At 35.3% G+C, this 23,313-nt stretch overlaps 1 protein-coding gene across 3 annotated transcripts in view; it reads left to right on the plus strand.

Moving 5' to 3' along the window:
• The window catches only part of asip1 (agouti signaling protein 1), a 63,192-nt gene extending 57,436 nt beyond the window's left edge, over positions 1-5,756 (plus strand). For all 3 annotated transcript variants that reach the window (XM_042498478.2, XM_088070479.1, XM_042498487.2), the window contains one exon: positions 1,028-5,756. In XM_042498478.2, the coding sequence (XP_042354412.2) occupies positions 1,028-1,192 (165 nt within the window). In that variant the 3' untranslated portion in view covers positions 1,193-5,756. The remainder of the gene's footprint in view (positions 1-1,027) is intronic.
• The last annotated feature ends 17,557 nt before the right edge of the window (positions 5,757-23,313 follow it).

Raw genomic sequence — 23,313 nt, forward strand, 5'->3', positions numbered from 1 at the left:
GTCAACGATAGTCACTCCAAAAGGTGTATCACCCACAATGCATTACAGTTATGCATTTGATGCAAGAAGATACATCCATGGTCAGGTGGCAGTAATACAAGTAAAACTGGTTTCTTAGCACAAAGAAGTAGAAAATTAACAAATTGAAAAATAAAATACCAAATAAAAAAACAATAAATAAATTCCCTATTACAGTGCCCTTCAGTTTCACTTTTTCTTAATATATCTTATAGGTCTCTATTTTTTCCTGGAAAAAAATTAATCAATAGTTTGATATTTTACTGAAAACTTCCACTAAACGTATTGCAATTAATATTTATTTAGATTGCTGTACTGTTCAGCTTGTGTGATTTCTTTATTTCCAACTCAAGAAAATGCATGAAAAATCTGCCTTTTTGCAAGAAATTTTAAACCTGTAACAATAGTAATTATGATAATCATAACACAGATCTAAAACAGAAATGTCTAAATCTGTCGTAGTGAAATTATCTGCAGAAGATGCCATCATGTCATTGAAATGAGTCTGCAGGTATTTCTGATGATTTGTAAAAATCAGCATAATGCTGAGCCAACAGCTCGCTGTCAGTTTATGATTTTTTGAGCTTAAAGTGTAACATTTAAATCCCAGCTCCTATCCTGCCCACTTTCTCTTTGCTTTCCAAGTGGCCTCCTTGTGACGTAACTGAATGAGGGGAAGAACCACTATTGAAACCAGCAATGATCTTGAGGATGCAGAGATTATCTTGTCACACATACTGCTGCCAAAGCCAAGAACAAACTTACATGTTCAAAACAGAACAAAATTAAAAAAACGAAAAAAAACCCCAAAAAACTCAGATTCCTCCATGTCAGCATTTTTACTTGAAACATGTTAATCGTGTTACTATTTCCATCTCCTCCTGTACTCATATTTTCTGTATAATCACACAGTGCCATTATTTTTCAAGGTCTGCTTTTTCTTATTTTTGCTTGTTGTTCCAACAGTATGACATCACGTATTGTCGCTGTCTCTCTTTCTCTATCTCAGAACAAATCAAGTGTGAAGAAGCGTCCTCCTCCCCCTGCTAACTGCATTCCCTTGTGGGGTAGCTGTAAATCTCCCAACAATGTGTGCTGTGACTTCTGTGCTTTCTGCCAGTGTCGGCTCTTCAGAACTGTCTGTTTCTGTCGAATGGGCAACCCTAGCTGCTGAGCAGCCGCCTGCGGCCCGGCCCAGCTCCAAGCTAAAAGAACAGAAGCACACCACTTTGCTAAAGCAAACAACTGGAAGTGAAGAGTACGAGGTGAATCACTTCTAGTCCTTTCTTTGTAGCTTCGCCCCAAATTCTCTGCATGAAAGCACTTTATTACAAAAAAATACCCCACAGTGAATTTACTTAATATTAAACATGGTGTACTGCTTATAAAAATACAGTGACACTCGCAAATCTTTATTTTACCACAAGCTTTTAGCACATATGAATTGAATCCTTTTGCTCAAATATTTTCGTACATTGCTTTAGTTACATAGAAATACACGAATGCGCAGTACAAAATATTTTATGAAGCCTTCTAAAAATAAAGTCCATGTGCAATGTTTTATAAAACAGTGTATTTGTTTTATTTAATGTCAAGACCAAAGTAAGGTGAATCCACGTTTATTTAAAGGATAAAGACAGAAACAAACTATTTGTTAGTCTGTCTCACAATAATTCATGACCAACCTGTCCGTGGAACTACAAACACAGAATCCAAAAAAGAGTCAATAAAATAACATTTTCAAGAAATACTATACTATATTTTTAAAAACATACTTTACTAAAGCATTTTTTCATGGCACACTATACTATGATATTTTTTAGGCATACTGTGGTTTGACATTTTTATGGCATGTGATACTGTAACATTGTTATGACATACTATACATATTTGACATAGAACATTAGATCATTTTTAACTTACTTCATTTTAATGACATAATATGACTTTTCAGGCCTTTTCTGACATACTATACAATGACAATTTTTATCACTTTCTACACCAAGACATTTTTTAGTGACAAACCATAGTATCCTTTTTTTAATGGCCTATTTCAATATACTTTGAGGGTTTTTTTATGACATACTTTTAATTACTTTTTTCAGCATACTAAACTTTGACATTTTTATGACTTTTTTTTCTTTGACACAACATCCTATGATTTTTTTCCCCAACACTTTACTATGTTGTACTATGAAACTTTTTTCCAACATAATATACTTTGACTTTTTACATACTGTACTATGCCCTTTTTTAAACATACTATGCTATGTAATTTTTATGACTTTTGTAAACATAACAGCCAATGACTTTTTGAATTTTTTTTTACAACAATCTATACCATGAATTTTTCAATCACATGCTTTTGACATATTATACTATGACGTCTTTTAAAACATACAATATTGTTACGTTTTAGGCCTTTTGTTTGAAATACCATACTATGAAAGCCCAGGATGAATGTGACTTGGTGGTCCTGGACCAGCACTTAACCACTGCCCAGGTAACCACTATTTTTCAGTTCACAAGCAGAAAGTTGCATATGCTGTCATTTGTGATAATGAGAAGCGTTAGAGCACATATTTCCAAAATATAGTTATGGTCGGTAACGTCAATTATCCAGAAAAATACCCGAAGATGCAGGCTTGGCCCTGATACAAAACATTCCAGCAGACTATCTGCATTTTAGTCTTTTAGCAGATAGCACTAATGTTACCACAGGACCATCAACATCTATTATTACACATATTGCTTTCCTGTTAAATAGATCCAACAGTTTAAAATATATTTAGGAATTCCCACACCCCAACAACTGTGCTTAAAATTCAACAAATCTGTGCGTGTGGTTGCTACTTGAATATCTTCGAAAAAGGTGTTTTTTTCTCTCTCCTTGTAGTTATCTGCATCACATACTGTGAATGACATCTAAGTCAAGATATCAGATATCAGATTGTGCAAACAATGACTTTATTTTGCTATTTGAGAAGACATAAGAAGCTATTTTGGACGGTATACTATAGTGTGACTTTCTCATGCTATTTAGAACCAAAAACTATTCAATCACTGTACATTCTATAGTATGATTGTTTATGCCATTTTAATGACATACTATAGTATGACTTTTTTATGCTTTTCTGGACGACATACCTTACTAGGACTTTTTATGCTATTTGGATAACATAAAATACTGTGACATTTTTTTATGATTTTGGAAGAAATTGCTTTTTCATGCTATTTTGGACATCATTTTATATTATGACATATTCATGCTGTTCTGGATGACATACTATACTATGATTTTTTACGCTATCATGGATGACATACCTTAATGACGTTTTGATGCTATTCTGGAGGACATACTATACTATTAAGTTTTTATTCTCTTTTGGAAGATAAATCTTAGTGTGACGATTTATGCAACTTTGGAACGATATTCTACAGTATGACGTTTTAATGCTATTTTCAACTACATATTCTTGTATGATGATTTTATGCTGTTGTGGACCACAAACTATACTATGACGATTTAGTTATTTTGGATGATACACTGTACTTTTACTTCTTTCTGCTTTTTTGAAAGACAAACTACATTATTTCATTATTTGGGACCAAATAATATAGTATGACGTTTTTATGCTCTTTTGGATGACACAGTATAGTATGAAGTTTTATGATATTGATGATATTGATTTTATGACTTTTTTTTTTTTATCTGTTTTTGGATGACATACTAAAGTATCATATTTTCATGCTGTTTTGGAAGACATACCATCGTATGACTTTTTAATCCAATGTTAGATGACATACTAATGCATGACATGTTTTTTTTTTTTTTTTATTAAAGACAACTATTTAAGTTTTCTTAAAGAATATTGCTAAAAAAAATTAAATGCTAATATAAGGGTAATATGGTGTTGAAATGGAAAATTCAGTATCAGCAGTGATGTCTGCACAAAAGCACATATGTGGTTAATGATGGCTGCATTCCATTCAGTTTGTGGCTCCTGTTGATGTGCATGTGTGCTTACCAATCAGGTAAGCACACATGCACACCTGTTGATGTGCATGTGTGCTTACCAATCAGGTGTACTGAAACACTAAATGGAACGCAGCCATTGTCACTGTTAGTCTTTTAATCTGAATTATTCACCATAAAAATGAGAATTTCATTCAAACTTCAGTCAGAACTGAAACAAAATAAACTTTTTTTTGGTTAAGCTGTGAAAGTTTACTGCAGCAGGTTAACATTAATCTGAGTGTCGCTTTACTGTCAGTTTGGTTCAGATGTGTTGGTCGTCTGCTTCACGCTGATGAACTCACCTCGGTGGTGTGACGGTGGTGGATGAAGGTGAAGGTGGTCTTTTTTTCTCTTTAGGATGTTTAAAATGTGAACGTGTCTGTGGGCGTTCTCTTCATCCTGTGGTTAGGACTGATGTGTTATAGCGGACTCGTGGTTTGTTGGTGTGAGGATTTGAGCACTTTGTGGCCGTCTTGATTAGAGCTGCAGCTAAACACTATTTTCTTATTTTTTCACAGTGTAGTTTTGATATTTTGTCAGAGCAGAAGGACAGGGTTACAGAAGAGAATATGAGCTGTCTTTGAGACAGTTGTGACTGTGATTAATTATTTTACTTTGCCTTTAACCCTTTAAAGCCTGCATCGATATCAGTTTTCTTGAGCTGCTCTCAGATACCTTTCACAGGCATTTATGACCTTTGACACATGAGCAAATTTTTTGATTTCTGGTTGAAAACAGATTTGATTTGAAAACATAGAAAAGGGTTGTGAGTGACCTGGCAAGAAATTATGTCCAAATTGCAAATTAAAATAAATTAATAAATAATAATGATAACAATAATAATAATAATAATAATAATGATAATAATAATAAAACGAGACAAGAAAAAAAAACCCTTAACAAGATGAGAGATAGTAAATAACTAGAAAATTAACAAAAAATAGAAAAGAAATGCTGAGAAAACAAACTAATCTTTATTATTTTCTTATTATTTTCTTTCTTAAAGCACTTAAGTTTGGTCCTGCAGTTAATATAAAATGGAGAGTGGAGAAATTTGCTACAAATTGGCTACACGGCTTGACTTTGTATAACGTCATGAAGATATGATTCTCACTGAGCGATGCACAGGTCAGACGAGCACGGAGCATGTTGTGACACTAAAACCACTGATAACAATTGTTTGCATTTGTTCCCTGTAAATGCTGTAATGGGTAAAAAGAGCAGGAATGTGATGGAAAATTTAACAGATATTCGGTGCACAGTGATGACAGATTGATATATGTGTATATAAGGACAAAGTGTATTTATACCGATCATAAAGGGCAAATCTTGTATACACATAGACTGTGATTGTCTCGCCTTGTACTTTCTGATGTATAAGCTAGACAACAGAAATTAACACAAGTTCCTTTTGTCCAATTATTCAGATGATTTCAGGGCAGCTGAGGGGAGGTTTATTATTATGTTTTGTGTATTTTGCATCAATGACAAATCCAGACAGCGAGTTATTATGATGGAATTCCTTTGTACAATGATGCTAATAAGTATTTCTTGTATATAAAAGTCTACATTGTGTTAGCATGGGTATAAACTGTGATGTGTATGACAGTAGATGTAAATATTACTAATACTAATGTTTTTTCCTACTCACTAAACAAACTGTTGTATTGTAGATTCATGATTAATGACAAACATTAAAGGTTAATGCTTTAGTGACTCAGCTCTGATTCGGCCTGCATTCATTTCTAATCTTCCTTGATCAAGTTCAGCTGTAAACAAAGTAGTGTAAGAAGTATTCACATAGTTTACCTAAGTAAAAATAGCAATAATAGAGTGTAGAAATTCTCCATTACATCTAAGAGTCTCACAAAGACCCTGATGATACGGCCAAATTGAGTGGAGTTCTACTCATCCTGAATGGGGACACCTGGGCCCCCCCTCGAGGCAGACCGGGGTGGGGGGGGGGCTCAAAGGTGAATGTCTAGTAGCCAGGCCATTGGTGACATGGTGCCACCACCCTGTGGGCCCACCACCAGCAGGATTGGAAATCAGGGCCATGTTCTTTGTGTGCCAGACAGCAGGAAGGGGCGGGGCCCTGGGTGTGCTGACTGCTGGCTTCGTAGGCTAGCTCTGGGGATGTGGAACGTCACCAGAGCTAGCCTACGAAGCCAGCGGTCAGCTCTGGGGATGTGGAACGTCACCTCTCTGGCCGGAAAGGACCCGGAGCTTGTGCAGGAGTTGGAGCGGTACCAGCTAGATATATAGTGAGCTCACCTCCACGCACAGCTCTGCCTCTGGAACCGTACCCCTGGAAAGGGGCTGGACTCTCTCCTTTTCCAGAGTTGCCCAGGATGAGAGGCGCCAGGTGGCTGTGGGGATACTCACAAGTCCCCGGCTTAGCGCCGCTATGTTGGAGTTCTCCCTGGAGAATGAGGGGTCGCCTCAATATGGCTGCAAGTCACTAAGAGGAGACCAATGGCTGTGTTTGTGCTTATGCACCAAACAGCGGTTCGGAGTACCCGGTCTTCTTGGAGTCTCTGGTTGGTGTCCTGGAAAGGGTGCCAAATTAGGACTTCACTGATCTCCTGGGGGGACTTCAAAGCTCGCGTGGGCAACGATGGAGTGACCTGGAGGGACATGATTGGTGGGAACGGCCTGCCCAGTATGAACCCGATTGGTGTTTTGTTATTGGACTTCTGTGCTAGTCATGGATTATCCAGAACAAACACCATGTATGAGCATAGGTATGTGCATAAGTGTGCTTGGTACCAGAATTCACTAGGCCAAAGATTGATGATCAACTTTGTGGTAGTATCATCTGACCTGCAGCCGTATATTTTGGACACTCGGTTGAAGAGAGGAGGGGAGCTACCAACTGATCACCACCTGGTGGTGAGTTGGATCAAGTGGCAGGGGAGACTGCCGGACAGACCTGGTAAACCCAAACGTGTAGTGAAGGTGAACTGGGAACATCTGGCAGAGGCCCCTGTCAGCCAGAGGCCCCTCTCCACCAGAGGCCCCTGTCCACCAGGTCTTCAAGTCACACCTCAAGAAGAACCTTTCGTGCATCCCATGGGAGGTTGGGGACATGGAATCCGAGTGGTCCTTATTCACATCTCCATTGTGGAGGCGGCTGCTAGAAGCTGTGGTCAGAAGGTTGTCGGTGCCTGTCGTGGCGGCAGTTGGAAGACCCGCTAGTGGACACCAGTGGTGAAGGAGGCCATCCGGCTTTATCGGCCCAGGGGTCTCCTGAAGCAGCAGACAGGTACCTGTTGGCCAGAAAGGCCATGGCTGAGGCGGTTGCCAAAGCTAAAACTCGGGTGTGGAGGAGTTTGGGGAGGCCATGGAGGAGGACTTTCGGTCGGCCTCAAGGAAGTTCTGGCAAACCATTCATCTCCGGGAGGGAAAGCAGGGCTTGTCTCAGGCTGTGTTCAGCAGGGGAGGAGGACTACTGATCCAGACTGGGGATATTGTTGTGTGGTGGAAGGAACACTTTGCCTCCTCCATGGATGACATGACGGCTGGGATCAGGAGTTCCTCAGAGTCTGAAGACTCGGGGGATTCTTCATCCAGAGGTCACTAAGGTAGGCAAAAAGCTTCTCTGCAGCAAGGCGCCAGGTGTGGATGAGATTCGCCCTGAGATGCTGAAGGCTTTGGACATTGTTGGGCTGGCTTGGCTGACACACCTTTTCAGTGTCTCCTGGAGGTCAGGTACAGTGCCTGTGGAGTGGCAGACCAGGGTGGTGGTCCCATTTTTAAAAAAAGTGGACGGGAGAGTGTGCTCCAATTATCGAGGTATCACACTGTTCAGCCTTCCCGGAAAAGTTTACTCCAGGTTGCTGGAAGGAGGCTCCGACCAATTGCTGAACCACTGATCGAAAGGGATCAGTTCAGGTGGTTTGGGCATCTGATCAGGATGCCTCCTGGGCGCCTCACATTGGAGGTGTTCTGGGCATGTCCTACCGATAGGAGGCCCAGAGGCAGACCCAGAACAGGCTGGAGGGATTACATATCTCGTCTGGCCTGGGAAAGGCTTGGGGTCTCCCAGGACGAGCTGGAAAGCATTGCTGGGGAGAGGGACATCTGGAATGTTCTGCTCCGCCTGTTGCCCCCGCTACCCGGCCTCGAATAAGCAGAAGAAAATGGATGGATGGATCTAAGAGTCATGGTATAATTTGCTGTGAAAATGGCATAAAACATATAGTACAGCAAATCATGAAAAATGTCATAGGATAGTATCTCATAAAAACGTTGTAAAAAATGTCAGAGGATAGTACAGAAGCCCTAAAAGGACATGTTTCTATACTTTGTATTTTCTCAGATTTCTTGTGATAATGACATATTTCTGGTTGTTTTCTCTGGATAACTTATTTTTCTTGTTATCTCTGGAAAACAAAGCTGTTTTTCTCATGATAATGACTTATTTTTGTCATTTTCTTGGGAAAACAAAGTTGGTTTACCTGTGATAACCACTTATTTTTCTTGCTATCTCAGGAAAACAAAACTGTTTTTTTTTTCGTAATAATGGATTAATTTATCTTGTTACCTCAGGAAAATGAAGCCCGTTAATTTTCAGGTGATTAAGAAAACAAAACCTCATGCTGGTCACTGTGATGAGCAATAGGAGGACATGCCATACTGCCATCCCCCACGCTAATAAGGTAAGTTCAGTCTATTTTTGCTTGTTTTGCACTTTTGCATATCTGAAGATCCAACTTATGATTATCAGCCTGACGTTATGCTTCCTTAACCCTCTATGGTATGATGTTGCCTTAGGCAACATACCTGTTTTTGGCCTTTAACATTCACACAATACACCCCCAGTTATGATGCAAAATTCTGAAAAAAGAAGTAGACCATAAGGAACCTAAAGCAGTGTTAAAATTTGTCACATGAATGTCTGGAGGCCATGCTGAGTCCCTTTTTTTGCAGACTTTATCAGGATCAGCTCAACAATGTCTCTCCACAAAAGATGGAAAAAAATTGATTCACAACAATATATAAGTAAGACTGAATTTCTGATAGTTTAATGTACTTTGTTTGCTAATTAAGTAATGGAAACTTGTTAAATGCAAATGAAGGCTTGAGGCAGTTATGTACCATTATGGTAAATTGCAGATGTGGCCTTGAGAGAAAATCTTTACCATTGTGGATTCACCATGTAACCATAACAATTTGTCTTTGTTTATTTCTTTGTTCCCAACCGGCATCATAATATGTACCATAGAGGGATATCGAAAAAATAACCGAAAATGCCATTCTGCAGTATGTCCAAAAAAACAGCTGAAAGCCACATAAAATAGCATGTCAAAACACGAAATTGCATAGAATGTTGAAAAATCGTCCAAAAAAATCAGAATATAGTATGTTGAAAAACCTATAGTATAGCATTTCGAGACATGTCATGAAAAAAGAATGTAAAAAAAATGGCCAATAACATCACAATATCGCATGTCAAAAAAACGACTGGACATGCAATATGATAGAATGGCGAAATATGTCAAAATCTGACATGTCCCAAATGTAGCTGAAAATGGCATAAAATAGCGTGCTGAAACATGCCATTGCGTAAAATGTTGCAAAAACAGACAAAAAAACCTTAATATAGCATTGTAAAAAAATTACAGAAAATGCAATACTATTGTATGCTGAAAAATGTGGAAAAATGTCGTATCCCAAAAAAAGCATTAAATAGCATGCCAAACCACACCATAGCATAGAATATTGCAAAAACGGCCAAAAAAATATTGCAAAAAAAATCCATAAGCAAGAAAAAATGTCAAAAGATGCAATTTTCAAAAAACTGCTTAAAACCATTTTAAACCACATAAAATAGCATGCTGAGACACACCATAGCAAAGGATTTTGCAAAAACAGTTCAAAACACCAATAAATAGCATGTCCAAAAATCAACCAAAAATCCAAGGCTATAGTATGGCAAAATTGTCAAAAAATGGCATTTTCAAAAAACTGCTTAAAACCATTTTAAACCACATGAAATAACGTGCTAAGACACACCATAGCAAAGGATTTTGCAAAAACAGTTCAAAACACCGATAAATAGCATGTCCAAAAATCCACCAGAAACCCAAGGCTATAGTATGGCAAAATGTCAAAAAATGGCATTTTCAAAAAACTGCTTAAAACCATTTTAAACCACATAAAATAACGTGCTAAGACACACCATAACAAAGGATTTTGTAAAAACAGTCCAAAACACCATTAAAAAGCACGTCCAAAAATCCACCAGAAATGCAAGGCTTTAGTATGGCAAAATGTCAAAAAATACCATTTTCAAAAAACTGCTTAAAACTATTTTAAACCACATAAAATAACGTGCTAAGACACACCATAGCAAAGGATTTTTGCCAAAACAGTCCAAAACACCATTAAATCGTATGTACAAAAATCCAACAAAAATGCAAGGCTATAGTATGGCAAAATGTCAAAAAATGGCATTTTCAAAAAAGTGTTTAAAATCATTTTAAACCACTGAAAATATCATGCCGTAACATGCCTTAACACAGGATTTTGCAACAATAGTCCAAAACACTTTTAAATTGCATGTCCAAAAATCCACCAGAAATGCAAGGCTATAGTATGGCAAAATGTCAAAAAATGCCATTTTGAGAAAACTACTTAAAACCATTTTAAACCACAGAAAATAATGTGCTAAGACACACCATAGCAAAGGATTTTACAAAAACAGTCCAAAACACCATGAAATCGGAGGTCCAAAAATCCAACAAAAATGCAAGGCTATAGTATGGAAAAATGTCAAAAAATGGCATTTTCAAAAAAGTGTTTAAAACCATTTTAAACAACAGAAAATACATGCTGCAACATGCCTTAACACAGGACTTTGCAACAACAGTCCAAAACACTTTTAAATAGCATGTCCAAAAATCCACCAGAAATGCAAGGCTATAGTATGGCAAAATGTCAAAAATGCCATTTTGAGAAAACTGCTTAAAAGCATTTTAAACCACATAAAATAATGTGCGAAGACGCACCATAGCAAAGGATTTTACAAAAACAGTCCAAAAGACCATGAAATCGGAGGTCCAAAAATCCAACGAAAATGCAAGGCTATAGTATGGCAAAATGTCAAAAAATGGCATTTTCAAAAAACTGCTTGAAACCATTTTAAACCACATAAAATAGTGTGCTGAGACACACCATAGCAAAGGATTTTGCAAAAAAAGTCCAAAACACTTTAAAATAGCATGTCCAAAAATCCACCAGAAATGCAAAGCTACAGTATGGCAAAATGTCAAAAAATGGCATTTTCAAAAAACTGCTTAAAACCATTTTAAACCACATAAAATAGCCAGCTAAGACACACCATAGCAAAGGATTTTGCCAAAACAGTCCAAAACACCATCAAATCGTATGTACAAAAATCCAACAAAAATGCAAGGCTATAGTATGGCAAAATGTCAACAAATGCCATTTTCAAAAAACTGCTTAAGACCATTCTAAACCACATGAAATAACGTGCTAAGACACACCATAGCAAAGGATTTGCAAAAAAAAAGTCCAAAACACTTTTAAATCGTATGTACAAAAATCCAACAAAAATGCAAGGCTATAGTATGGCAAAATGTCAAAAAATGCCATTTTCAAAAAAGTGTTTAAAACCATTTTAAACCACATAAAATAGCGTGCTAATACACACCATAGCAAAGGATTTTGCCAAAACAGTCCAAAACACTATTAAATCGTATGTACAAAAATCCACCAAAAATGCAAGGCTATAGTATGGCAAAATGTCAAAAAATGGCATTTTCAAAAAACTGCTTGAAACCATTTTAAGCCACAGAAAATACCATGCCGAAACATGCCTTAACAAAGGATTTTGCAACAACAGTCCAAAACACTTTGAAATAGCATGTCCAAAAATCCACCAGAAATGCAAGGCTATAGTATGGCAAAATGTCAAAAAATGGCATTTTCAAAAAAGTGTTTAAAACCATTTTAAACCTCATAAAATAGCGTGCTAAGACACACCATAGCAAAGGATTTTCCAAAAACAGTCCAAAACATCATTAAATCATATGTCCAAAAATCCACCAAAAATGCAAGGCTATAGTATGGCAAAATGTCAAAAAATGGCATTTTCAAAAAACTGCTTAAAACCATTTTAAACCTCATAAAATAACATGCCGAAACACACCATAGCAAAGGATTTTGCAAAAACAGTCCAAAACACCATTCAATAGTATGTCCAAAAATCCAACAAAAATGCAAGGCTATAGTATGGCAAAATGTCAAAAAATGCCATTGTCAAAAAACTGCTTGAAACCATTTTAAACCACATAAAATAGCGTGCTAAGACACACCATAGCAAAGGATTTTGCCAAAACAGTCCAAAACACGATTAAATCGTATGTACAAAAATCCAACAAAAATGCAAGGCTATAGTATGGCAAAATGTCAAAAAATGCCATTTTCAAAAACCTGCTTAAAACCATTTTAAACCTCATAAAATAGCGTGCTAAGACACACCATAGCAAAGGATTTTCCAAGAACAGTCCAAAACACCATTAAATCGTATGTCCAAAAATCAAACAAAAATGCAAGGCTATAGTATGGCAAAATGTCAAAAAATGGCATTTTCAAAAAATTGTTTAAAACCATTTTAAACCTCATAAAATAGCGTGCTAAGACACACCTAGCAAAGGATTTTCCAAAAACAGTCCAAAACACCATTAAATCGTATGTCCAAAAATCTAACAAAAATGCAAGGCTATAGTATGGCAAAATGTCAAAAAATGCCATTGTCAAAAAACTGCTTGAAAACATTTTAAACCACATAAAATAGCGTGCTAAGACACACCATAGCAAAGGATTTTGCCAAAACAGTCCAAAACACTTTTAAATAGCATGTCCAAAAATCCACCAGAAATGCAAGGCTATAGTATGGCAAAATGTCAAAAAATGGCATTTTCAAAAAACTGCTTGAAACCATTTTAAACCACATAAAATAGTGTGCTGAGACACACCATAGCAAAGGATTTTGCAAAAACAGTCTAAAACACTTGTAAATCGTATGTCCAAAAATACAACAAAAATGCAAGGCTATAGTATGGCAAAATGTCAAAAATGCCATTTTCAAAAAGTGTTTAAAACCATTTTAAGCCACAGAAAATATCATGCGAAACATGCCTTAACAAAGGATTTTGCAACAACAGTCCAAAACACTTTGAAATAGCATGTCCAAAAATCCACCAGAAATGCAAGGCTATAGTATGGCAAAATGTCAAAAAATGGCATTTTCAGAAAACTGCTTAAAACCAATTTAAACCACATGCAATAATGTGCCGAAACACACAATAGCAAAGGATTTTGCAAAAACAGTCCAAAACATCATTAAATCATATGTCCAAAAATCCACCAAAAATGCAAGGCTATAGTATGGCAAAATGTCAAAAAATGGCATTTTCAAAAAACTGCTTAAAACCATTTTAAACCTCATAAAATAACATGCCGAAACACACCATAGCAAAGGATTTTGCAAAAACAGTCCAAAACACCATTCAATAGTATGTCCAAAAATCCAACAAAAATGCAAGGCTATAGTATGGCAAAATGTCAAAAAATGCCATTGTCAAAAAACTGCTTGAAACCATTTTAAACCACATAAAATAGCGTGCTAAGACACACCATAGCAAAGGATTTTGCCAAAACAGTCCAAAACACGATTAAATCGTATGTACAAAAATCCAACAAAAATGCAAGGCTATAGTATGGCAAAATGTCAAAAAATGCCATTTTCAAAAACCTGCTTAAAACCATTTTAAACCTCATAAAATAGCGTGCTAAGACACACCATAGCAAAGGATTTTCCAAGAACAGTCCAAAACACCATTAAATCGTATGTCCAAAAATCAAACAAAAATGCAAGGCTATAGTATGGCAAAATGTCAAAAAATGGCATTTTCAAAAAATTGTTTAAAACCATTTTAAACCTCATAAAATAGCGTGCTAAGACACACCTAGCAAAGGATTTTCCAAAAACAGTCCAAAACACCATTAAATCGTATGTCCAAAAATCTAACAAAAATGCAAGGCTATAGTATGGCAAAATGTCAAAAAATGCCATTGTCAAAAAACTGCTTGAAACCATTTTAAACCACATAAAATAGCGTGCTAAGACACACCATAGCAAAGGATTTTGCCAAAACAGTCCAAAACACTTTTAAATAGCATGTCCAAAAATCCACCAGAAATGCAAGGCTATAGTATGGCAAAATGTCAAAAAATGGCATTTTCAAAAAACTGCTTGAAACCATTTTAAACCACATAAAATAGTGTGCTGAGACACACCATAGCAAAGGATTTTGCAAAAACAGTCTAAAACACTTGTAAATCGTATGTCCAAAAATACAACAAAAATGCAAGGCTATAGTATGGCAAAATGTCAAAAAATGCCATTTTCAAAAAAGTGTTTAAAACCATTTTAAGCCACAGAAAATATCATGCCGAAACATGCCTTAACAAAGGATTTTGCAACAACAGTCCAAAACACTTTGAAATAGCATGTCCAAAAATCCACCAGAAATGCAAGGCTATAGTATGGCAAAATGTCAAAAAATGGCATTTTCAGAAAACTGCTTAAAACCAATTTAAACCACATGAAATAACGGGCTAAGACACACCATAGCAAAGGATTTTACAAAAACAGTCCAAAACACCATGAAATCGGAGGTCCAAAAATCCACCAGAAATGCAAGGCTATAGTATGGCAAAATGTCAAAAAATGGCATTTTCAGAAAACTGCTTAAAACCAATTTAAACCACATGCAATAATGTGCCGAAACACACAATAGCAAAGGATTTTGCAAAAACAGTCCAAAACACCATTAAATAGCCATGTCCAAAAATCCACTAAAAATCCAAGGCTATAGTATGGCAAAATGTCAAAAAATGCGATTTTCAAAAACTGCTTAAAACCATTTTAAACCACATAGAATAACGTGCTAAGACACACCATAGCAAAGGATTTTGCAAAAACAGTCCAAAACACCATTAAATCGTATGTCCAAAAATCCACCAGAAATGCAAGGCTATAGTATGGCAAAATGTCAAAAAATGGCATTTTCAAAAAAACTGCCTAAAACCATTTTAAACCACATAAAATAATGTGCTAAGACACACCATAGCAAAGGATTTTGCAACAACAGTCCAAAACACCATTAAATAGCATGTCCAAAAATCCAACAAACATGCAAGGCTATAGTATGGCAAAATGTCAAAAAATGGCATTTTCAGAAAACTGCTTAAAACCATTTTAAACCACATAAAATAGCATGCCGAAACACACAATAGCAAAGGATTTTGCAAAAACAGTCCAAAACACCATTAAATAGCCATGTCCAAAAATCCACTAAAAATCCAAGGCTATAGTATGGCAAAATGTCAAAAAATGCCATTTTCAAAAAACTGCTTAAAACCATTTTAAACCACATAGAATAACATGCTAAGACACACCATAGCAAAGGATTTTGCAAAAACAGTCCGAAACACCATTAAATTATATGTCCAAAAATGCAACAAAAATGCAAGGCTATACTATGGACAAATGTCAAAAAATGCCATTTTAAAAAAAACTGCCTAAAACCATTTTAAACCACATTAAATAATGTGCTGAGACACACTATAGCAAAGGATTTTGCAAAAACAGTCCAAAACACCATTAAATCGTATGTCCAAAAATCCACCAGAAATGCAAGGCTATAGTATGGCAAAATGTCAAAAATGGCATTTTCAGAAAACTGCTTAAAACCAATTTAAACCACATGCAATAATGTGCTAAACACACAATAGCAAAGGATTTTGCAAAAACAGTCAAAACATCATTAAATCATATGTCCAAAAATCCACCAAAAATGCAAGGCTATAGTATGGCAAAATGTCAAAAATGGCATTTTCAAAAACTGCTTAAAACCATTTTAAACCTCATAAAATAACATGCTAAACACACCATAGCAAAGGATTTTGCAAAAACAGTCCAAAACACCATTCAATAGTATGTCCAAAAATCCAACAAAAATGCAAGGCTATAGTATGGCAAAATGTCAAAAAATGCCATTGTCAAAAAACTGCTTGAAACCATTTTAAACCACATAAAATAGCGTGCTAAGACACACCATAGCAAAGGATTTTGCCAAAACAGTCCAAAACACGATTAAATCGTATGTACAAAAATCCAACAAAAATGCAAGGCTATAGTATGGCAAAATGTCAAAAAATGGCATTTTCAAAAAATTGTTTAAAACCATTTTAAACCTCATAAAATAGCGTGCTAAGACACACCTAGCAAAGGATTTTCCAAAAACAGTCCAAAACACCATTAAATCGTATGTCCAAAAATCTAACAAAAATGCAAGGCTATAGTATGGCAAAATGTCAAAAAATGCCATTGTCAAAAAACTGCTTGAAAACATTTTAAACCACATAAAATAGCGTGCTAAGACACACCATAGCAAAGGATTTTGCCAAAACAGTCCAAAACACTTTTAAATAGCATGTCCAAAATCCACCAGAAATGCAAGGCTATAGTATGGCAAAATGTCAAAAATGGCATTTTCAAAAACTGCTTGAAACCATTTTAAACCACATAAAATAGTGTGCTGAGACACACCATAGCAAAGGATTTTGCAAAAACAGTCTAAAACACTTGTAAATCGTATGTCCAAAAATACAACAAAAATGCAAGGCTATAGTATGGCAAAATGTCAAAAAATGCCATTTTCAAAAAAGTGTTTAAAACCATTTTAAGCCACAGAAAATATCATGCCGAAACATGCCTTAACAAAGGATTTTGCAACAACAGTCCAAAACACTTTGAAATAGCATGTCCAAAAATCCACCAGAAATGCAAGGCTATAGTATGGCAAAATGTCAAAAAATGGCATTTTCAGAAAACTGCTTAAAACCAATTTAAACCACATGCAATAATGTGCCGAAACACACAATAGCAAAGGATTTTGCAAAAACAGTCCAAAACATCATTAAATCATATGTCCAAAAATCCACCAAAAATGCAAGGCTATAGTATGGCAAAATGTCAAAAAATGGCATTTTCAAAAAACTGCTTAAAACCATTTTAAACCTCATAAAATAACATGCGAAACACACCATAGCAAAGGATTTTGCAAAACAGTCCAAAAACACCATTCAATAGTATGTCCAAAAATCCAACAAAAATGCAAGGCTATAGTATGGCAAAATGTCAAAAAAGGCCATTGTCAAAAAACTGCTTGAAACCATTTTAAACCACATAAAATAGCGTGCTAAGACACACCATAGCAAAGGATTTTGCCAAAACAGTCCAAAACACGATTAAATCGTATGTACAAAAATCCAACAAAAATGCAAGGCTATAGTATGGCAAAATGTCAAAAAATGCCATTTTCAAAAACCTGCTTAAAACCATTTTAAACCTCATAAAATAGCGTGCTAAGACACACCATAGCAAAGGATTTTCCAAGAACAGTCCAAAACACCATTAAATCGTATGTCCAAAAATCAAACAAAAATGCAAGGCTATAGTATGGCAAAATGTCAAAAAATGGCATTTTCAAAAAATTGTTTAAAACCATTTTAAACCTCATAAAATAGCGTGCTAAGACACACCTAGCAAAGGATTTTCCAAAAACAGTCCAAAACACCATTAAATCGTATGTCCAAAAATCTAACAAAATGCAAGGCTATAGTATGGCAAAATGTCAAAAATGCCATTGTCAAAAAACTGCTTGAAACCATTTTAAACCACATAAAATAGCGTGCTAAGACACACCATAGCAAAGGATTTTGCCAAAACAGTCCAAAACACTTTTAAATAGCATGTCCAAAAATCCACCAGAAATGCAAGGCTATAGTATGGCAAAATGTCAAAAAATGGCATTTTCAAAAAACTGCTTGAAACCATTTTAAACCACATAAAATAGTGTGCTGAGACACACCATAGCAAAGGATTTTGCAAAAACAGTCTAAAACACTTGTAAATCGTATGTCCAAAAATACAACAAAAATGCAAGGCTATAGTATGGCAAAATGTCAAAAAATGCCATTTTCAAAAAAGTGTTTAAAACCATTTTAAGCCACAGAAAATATCATGCCGAAACATGCCTTAACAAAGGATTTTGCAACAACAGTCCAAAACACTTTGAAATAGCATGTCCAAAAATCCACCAGAAATGCAAGGCTATAGTATGGCAAAATGTCAAAAAATGGCATTTTCAGAAAGCTGCTTAAAACCAATTAAACCACATGAAATAACGGGCTAAGACACACCATAGCAAAGGATTTTACAAAAACAGTCCAAAACACCATGAAATCGGAGGTCCAAAAATCCACCAGAAATGCAAGGCTATAGTATGGCAAAATGTCAAAAAATGGCATTTTCAGAAAACTGCTTAAAACCAATTTAAACCACATGCAATAATGTGCCGAAACACACAATAGCAAAGGATTTTGCAAAAACAGTCCAAAACACCATTAAATAGCCATGTCCAAAAATCCACTAAAAATCCAAGGCTATAGTATGGCAAAATGTCAAAAAATGCGATTTTCAAAAACTGCTTAAAACCATTTTAAACCACATAGAATAACGTGCTAAGACACACCATAGCAAAGGATTTTGCAAAAACAGTCCAAAACACCATTAAATCGTATGTCCAAAAATCCACCAGAAATGCAAGGCTATAGTATGGCAAAATGTCAAAAAATGGCATTTTCAAAAAAACTGCCTAAAACCATTTTAAACCACATAAAATAATGTGCTAAGACACACCATAGCAAAGGATTTTGCAACAACAGTCCAAAACACTTTTAAATAGCATGTCCAAAATCCAACAAACATGCAAGGCTATAGTATGGCAAAATGTCAAAAATGGCATTTTCAGAAAACTGCTTAAAACCATTTTAAACCACATAAAATAGCATGCCGAAACACACAATAGCAAAGGATTTTGCAAAAACAGTCCAAAACACCATTAAATAGCCATGTCCAAAAATCCACTAAAAATCCAAGGCTATAGTATGGCAAAATGTCAAAAAATGCCATTTTCAAAAAACTGCTTAAAACCATTTTAAACCACATAGAATAACATGCTAAGACACACCATAGCAAAGGATTTTGCAAAAACAGTCCGAAACACCATTAAATTATATGTCCAAAAATGCAACAAAAATGCAAGGCTATACTATGGACAAATGTCAAAAAATGCCATTTTAAAAAAAACTGCCTAAAACCATTTTAAACCACATTAAATAATGTGCTGAGACACACTATAGCAAAGGATTTTGCAAAAACAGTCCAAAACACCATTAAATCGTATGTCCAAAAATCCACCAGAAATGCAAGGCTATAGTATGGCAAAATGTCAAAAAATGGCATTTTCAGAAAGCTGCTTAAAACCAATTTAAACCACATGCAATAATGTGCGAAACACACAATAGCAAAGGATTTTGCAAAAACAGTCCAAAACATCATTAAATCATATGTCCAAAAATCCACCAAAATGCAAGGCTATAGTATGGCAAAATGTCAAAAATGGCATTTTCAAAAACTGCTTAAAACCATTTTAAACCTCATAAAATAACATGCCGAAACACACCATAGCAAAGGATTTTGCAAAAACAGTCCAAAACACCATTCAATAGTATGTCCAAAAATCCAACAAAAATGCAAGGCTATAGTATGGCAAAATGTCAAAAAATGCCATTGTCAAAAAACTGCTTGAAACCATTTTAAACCACATAAAATAGCGTGCTAAGACACACCATAGCAAAGGATTTTGCCAAAACAGTCCAAAACACGATTAAATCGTATGTACAAAAATCCAACAAAAATGCAAGGCTATAGTATGGCAAAATGTCAAAAAATGCCATTTTCAAAAACCTGCTTAAAACCATTTTAAACCTCATAAAATAGCGTGCTAAGACACACCATAGCAAAGGATTTTCCAAGAACAGTCCAAAACACCATTAAATCGTATGTCCAAAAATCAAACAAAAATGCAAGGCTATAGTATGGCAAAATGTCAAAAAATGGCATTTTCAAAAAATTGTTTAAAACCATTTTAAACCTCATAAAATAGCGTGCTAAGACACACCTAGCAAAGGATTTTCCAAAAACAGTCCAAAACACCATTAAATCGTATGTCCAAAAATCTAACAAAAATGCAAGGCTATAGTATGGCAAAATGTCAAAAAATGCCATTGTCAAAAAACTGCTTGAAACCATTTTAAACCACATAAAATAGCGTGCTAAGACACACCATAGCAAAGGATTTTGCCAAAACAGTCCAAAACACTTTTAAATAGCATGTCCAAAAATCCACCAGAAATGCAAGGCTATAGTATGGCAAAATGTCAAAAAATGGCATTTTCAAAAAACTGCTTGAAACCATTTTAAACCACATAAAATAGTGTGCTGAGACACACCATAGCAAAGGATTTTGCAAAAACAGTCTAAAACACTTGTAAATCGTATGTCCAAAAATACAACAAAAATGCAAGGCTATAGTATGGCAAAATGTCAAAAAATGCCATTTTCAAAAAAGTGTTTAAAACCATTTTAAGCCACAGAAAATATCATGCCGAAACATGCCTTAACAAAGGATTTTGCAAAAACAGTCCAAAACACCATTAAATCGTATGTCCAAAAATCCACCAGAAATGCAAGGCTATAGTATGGCAAAATGTCAAAAAATGGCATTTTCAAAAAAACTGCCTAAAACCATTTTAAACCACATAAAATAATGTGCTAAGACACACCATAGCAAAGGATTTTGCAACAACAGTCCAAAACACCATTAAATAGCATGTCCAAAAATCCAACAAACATGCAAGGCTATAGTATGGCAAAATGTCAAAAAATGGCATTTTCAGAAAACTGCTTAAAACCATTTTAAACCACATAAAATAGCATGCCGAAACACACAATAGCAAAGGATTTTGCAAAAACAGTCCAAAACACCATTAAATAGCCATGTCCAAAAATCCACTAAAAATCCAAGGCTATAGTATGGCAAAATGTCAAAAATGCCATTTTCAAAAACTGCTTAAAACCATTTTAAACCACATAGAATAACATGCTAAGACACACCATAGCAAAGGATTTTGCAAAAACAGTCCGAAACACCATTAAATTATATGTCCAAAAATGCAACAAAAATGCAAGGCTATACTATGGACAAATGTCAAAAAATGCCATTTTAAAAAAAACTGCCTAAAACCATTTTAAACCACATTAAATAATGTGCTGAGACACACTATAGCAAAGGATTTTGCAAAAACAGTCCAAAACACCATTAAATCGTATGTCCAAAAATCCACCAGAAATGCAAGGCTATAGTATGGCAAAATGTCAAAAAATGGCATTTTCAGAAAACTGCTTAAAACCAATTTAAACCACATGCAATAATGTGCCGAAACACACAATAGCAAAGGATTTTGCAAAAACAGTCCAAAACATCATTAAATCATATGTCCAAAAATCCACCAAAAATGCAAGGCTATAGTATGGCAAAATGTCAAAAAATGGCATTTTCAAAAAACTGCTTAAAACCATTTTAAACCTCATAAAATAACATGCCGAAACACACCATAGCAAAGGATTTTGCAAAAACAGTCCAAAACACCATTCAATAGTATGTCCAAAATCCAACAAAATGCAAGGCTATAGTATGGCAAAATGTCAAAAATGCCATTGACAAAAAACTGCTTGAAACCATTTTAAACCACATAAAATAGCGTGCTAAGACACACCATAGCAAAGGATTTTGCCAAAACAGTCCAAAACACGATTAAATCGTATGTACAAAAATCCAACAAAAATGCAAGGCTATAGTATGGCAAAATGTCAAAAAATGCCATTTTCAAAAACCTGCTTAAAACCATTTTAAACCTCATAAAATAGCGTGCTAAGACACACCATAGCAAAGGATTTTCCAAGAACAGTCCAAAACACCATTAAATCGTATGTCCAAAAATCAAACAAAAATGCAAGGCTATAGTATGGCAAAATGTCAAAAAATGGCATTTTCAAAAAATTGTTTAAAACCATTTTAAACCTCATAAAATAGCGTGCTAAGACACACCTAGCAAAGGATTTTCCAAAAACAGTCCAAAACACCATTAAATCGTATGTCCAAAAATCTAACAAAAATGCAAGGCTATAGTATGGCAAAATGTCAAAAAATGCCATTGTCAAAAAACTGCTTGAAACCATTTTAAACCACATAAAATAGCGTGCTAAGACACACCATAGCAAAGGATTTTGCCAAAACAGTCCAAAACACTTTTAAATAGCATGTCCAAAAATCCACCAGAAATGCAAGGCTATAGTATGGCAAAATGTCAAAAAATGGCATTTTCAAAAAACTGCTTGAAACCATTTTAAACCACATAAAATAGTGTTGCTGAGACACACCATAGCAAAGGATTTTGCAAAAACAGTCTAAAACACTTGTAAATCGTGATGTCCAAAAATACAACAAAAATGCAAAGGCTATAGTATGGCAAAATGTCAAAAATGCCATTTTCAAAAAGTGTTTAAAACCATTTTAAGCCACAGAAAATATCATGCCGAAACATGCCTTAACAAAGGATTTTGCAACAACAGTCCAAAACACTTTGAAATAGCATGTCCAAAAATCCACCAGAAATGCAAGGCTATAGTATGGCAAATGTCAAAAATGGCATTTTCAGAAAACTGCTTAAAACCAATTTAAACCACATGAAATAACGGGCTAAGACACACCATAGCAAAAGGATTTTACAAAACAGTCCAAAACACCATGAAATCGGAGGTCCAAAAATCCACCAGAAATGCAAAGGCTATAGTATGGCAAAATGTCAAAAAATGGCATTTTCAGAAAACTGCTTAAAACCAATTTAAACCACATGCAATAATGTGCCGAAACACACAATAGCAAAGGATTTTGCAAAAACAGTCCAAAACACCATTAAATAGCCATGTCCAAAAATCCACTAAAAATCCAAGGCTATAGTATGGCAAAATGTCAAAAAATGCGATTTTCAAAAACTGCTTAAAACCATTTTAAACCACATAGAATAACGTGCTAAGACACACCATAGCAAAGGATTTTGCAAAAACAGTCCAAAACACCATTAAATCGTATGTCCAAAAATCCACCAGAAATGCAAGGCTATAGTATGGCAAAATGTCAAAAATGGCATTTTCAAAAAACACTAAAAACCATTTTAAACCACATAAAATAATGTGCTAAGACACACCATAG

Source organism: Plectropomus leopardus, chromosome 2, assembly GCF_026936395.1.
Source record: "Plectropomus leopardus strain MGB_pleo_1.0 chromosome 2, ASM2693639v1, whole genome shotgun sequence".
In the NCBI taxonomy this organism is placed as follows: Eukaryota; Metazoa; Chordata; class Actinopteri; order Perciformes; family Serranidae; genus Plectropomus; species Plectropomus leopardus.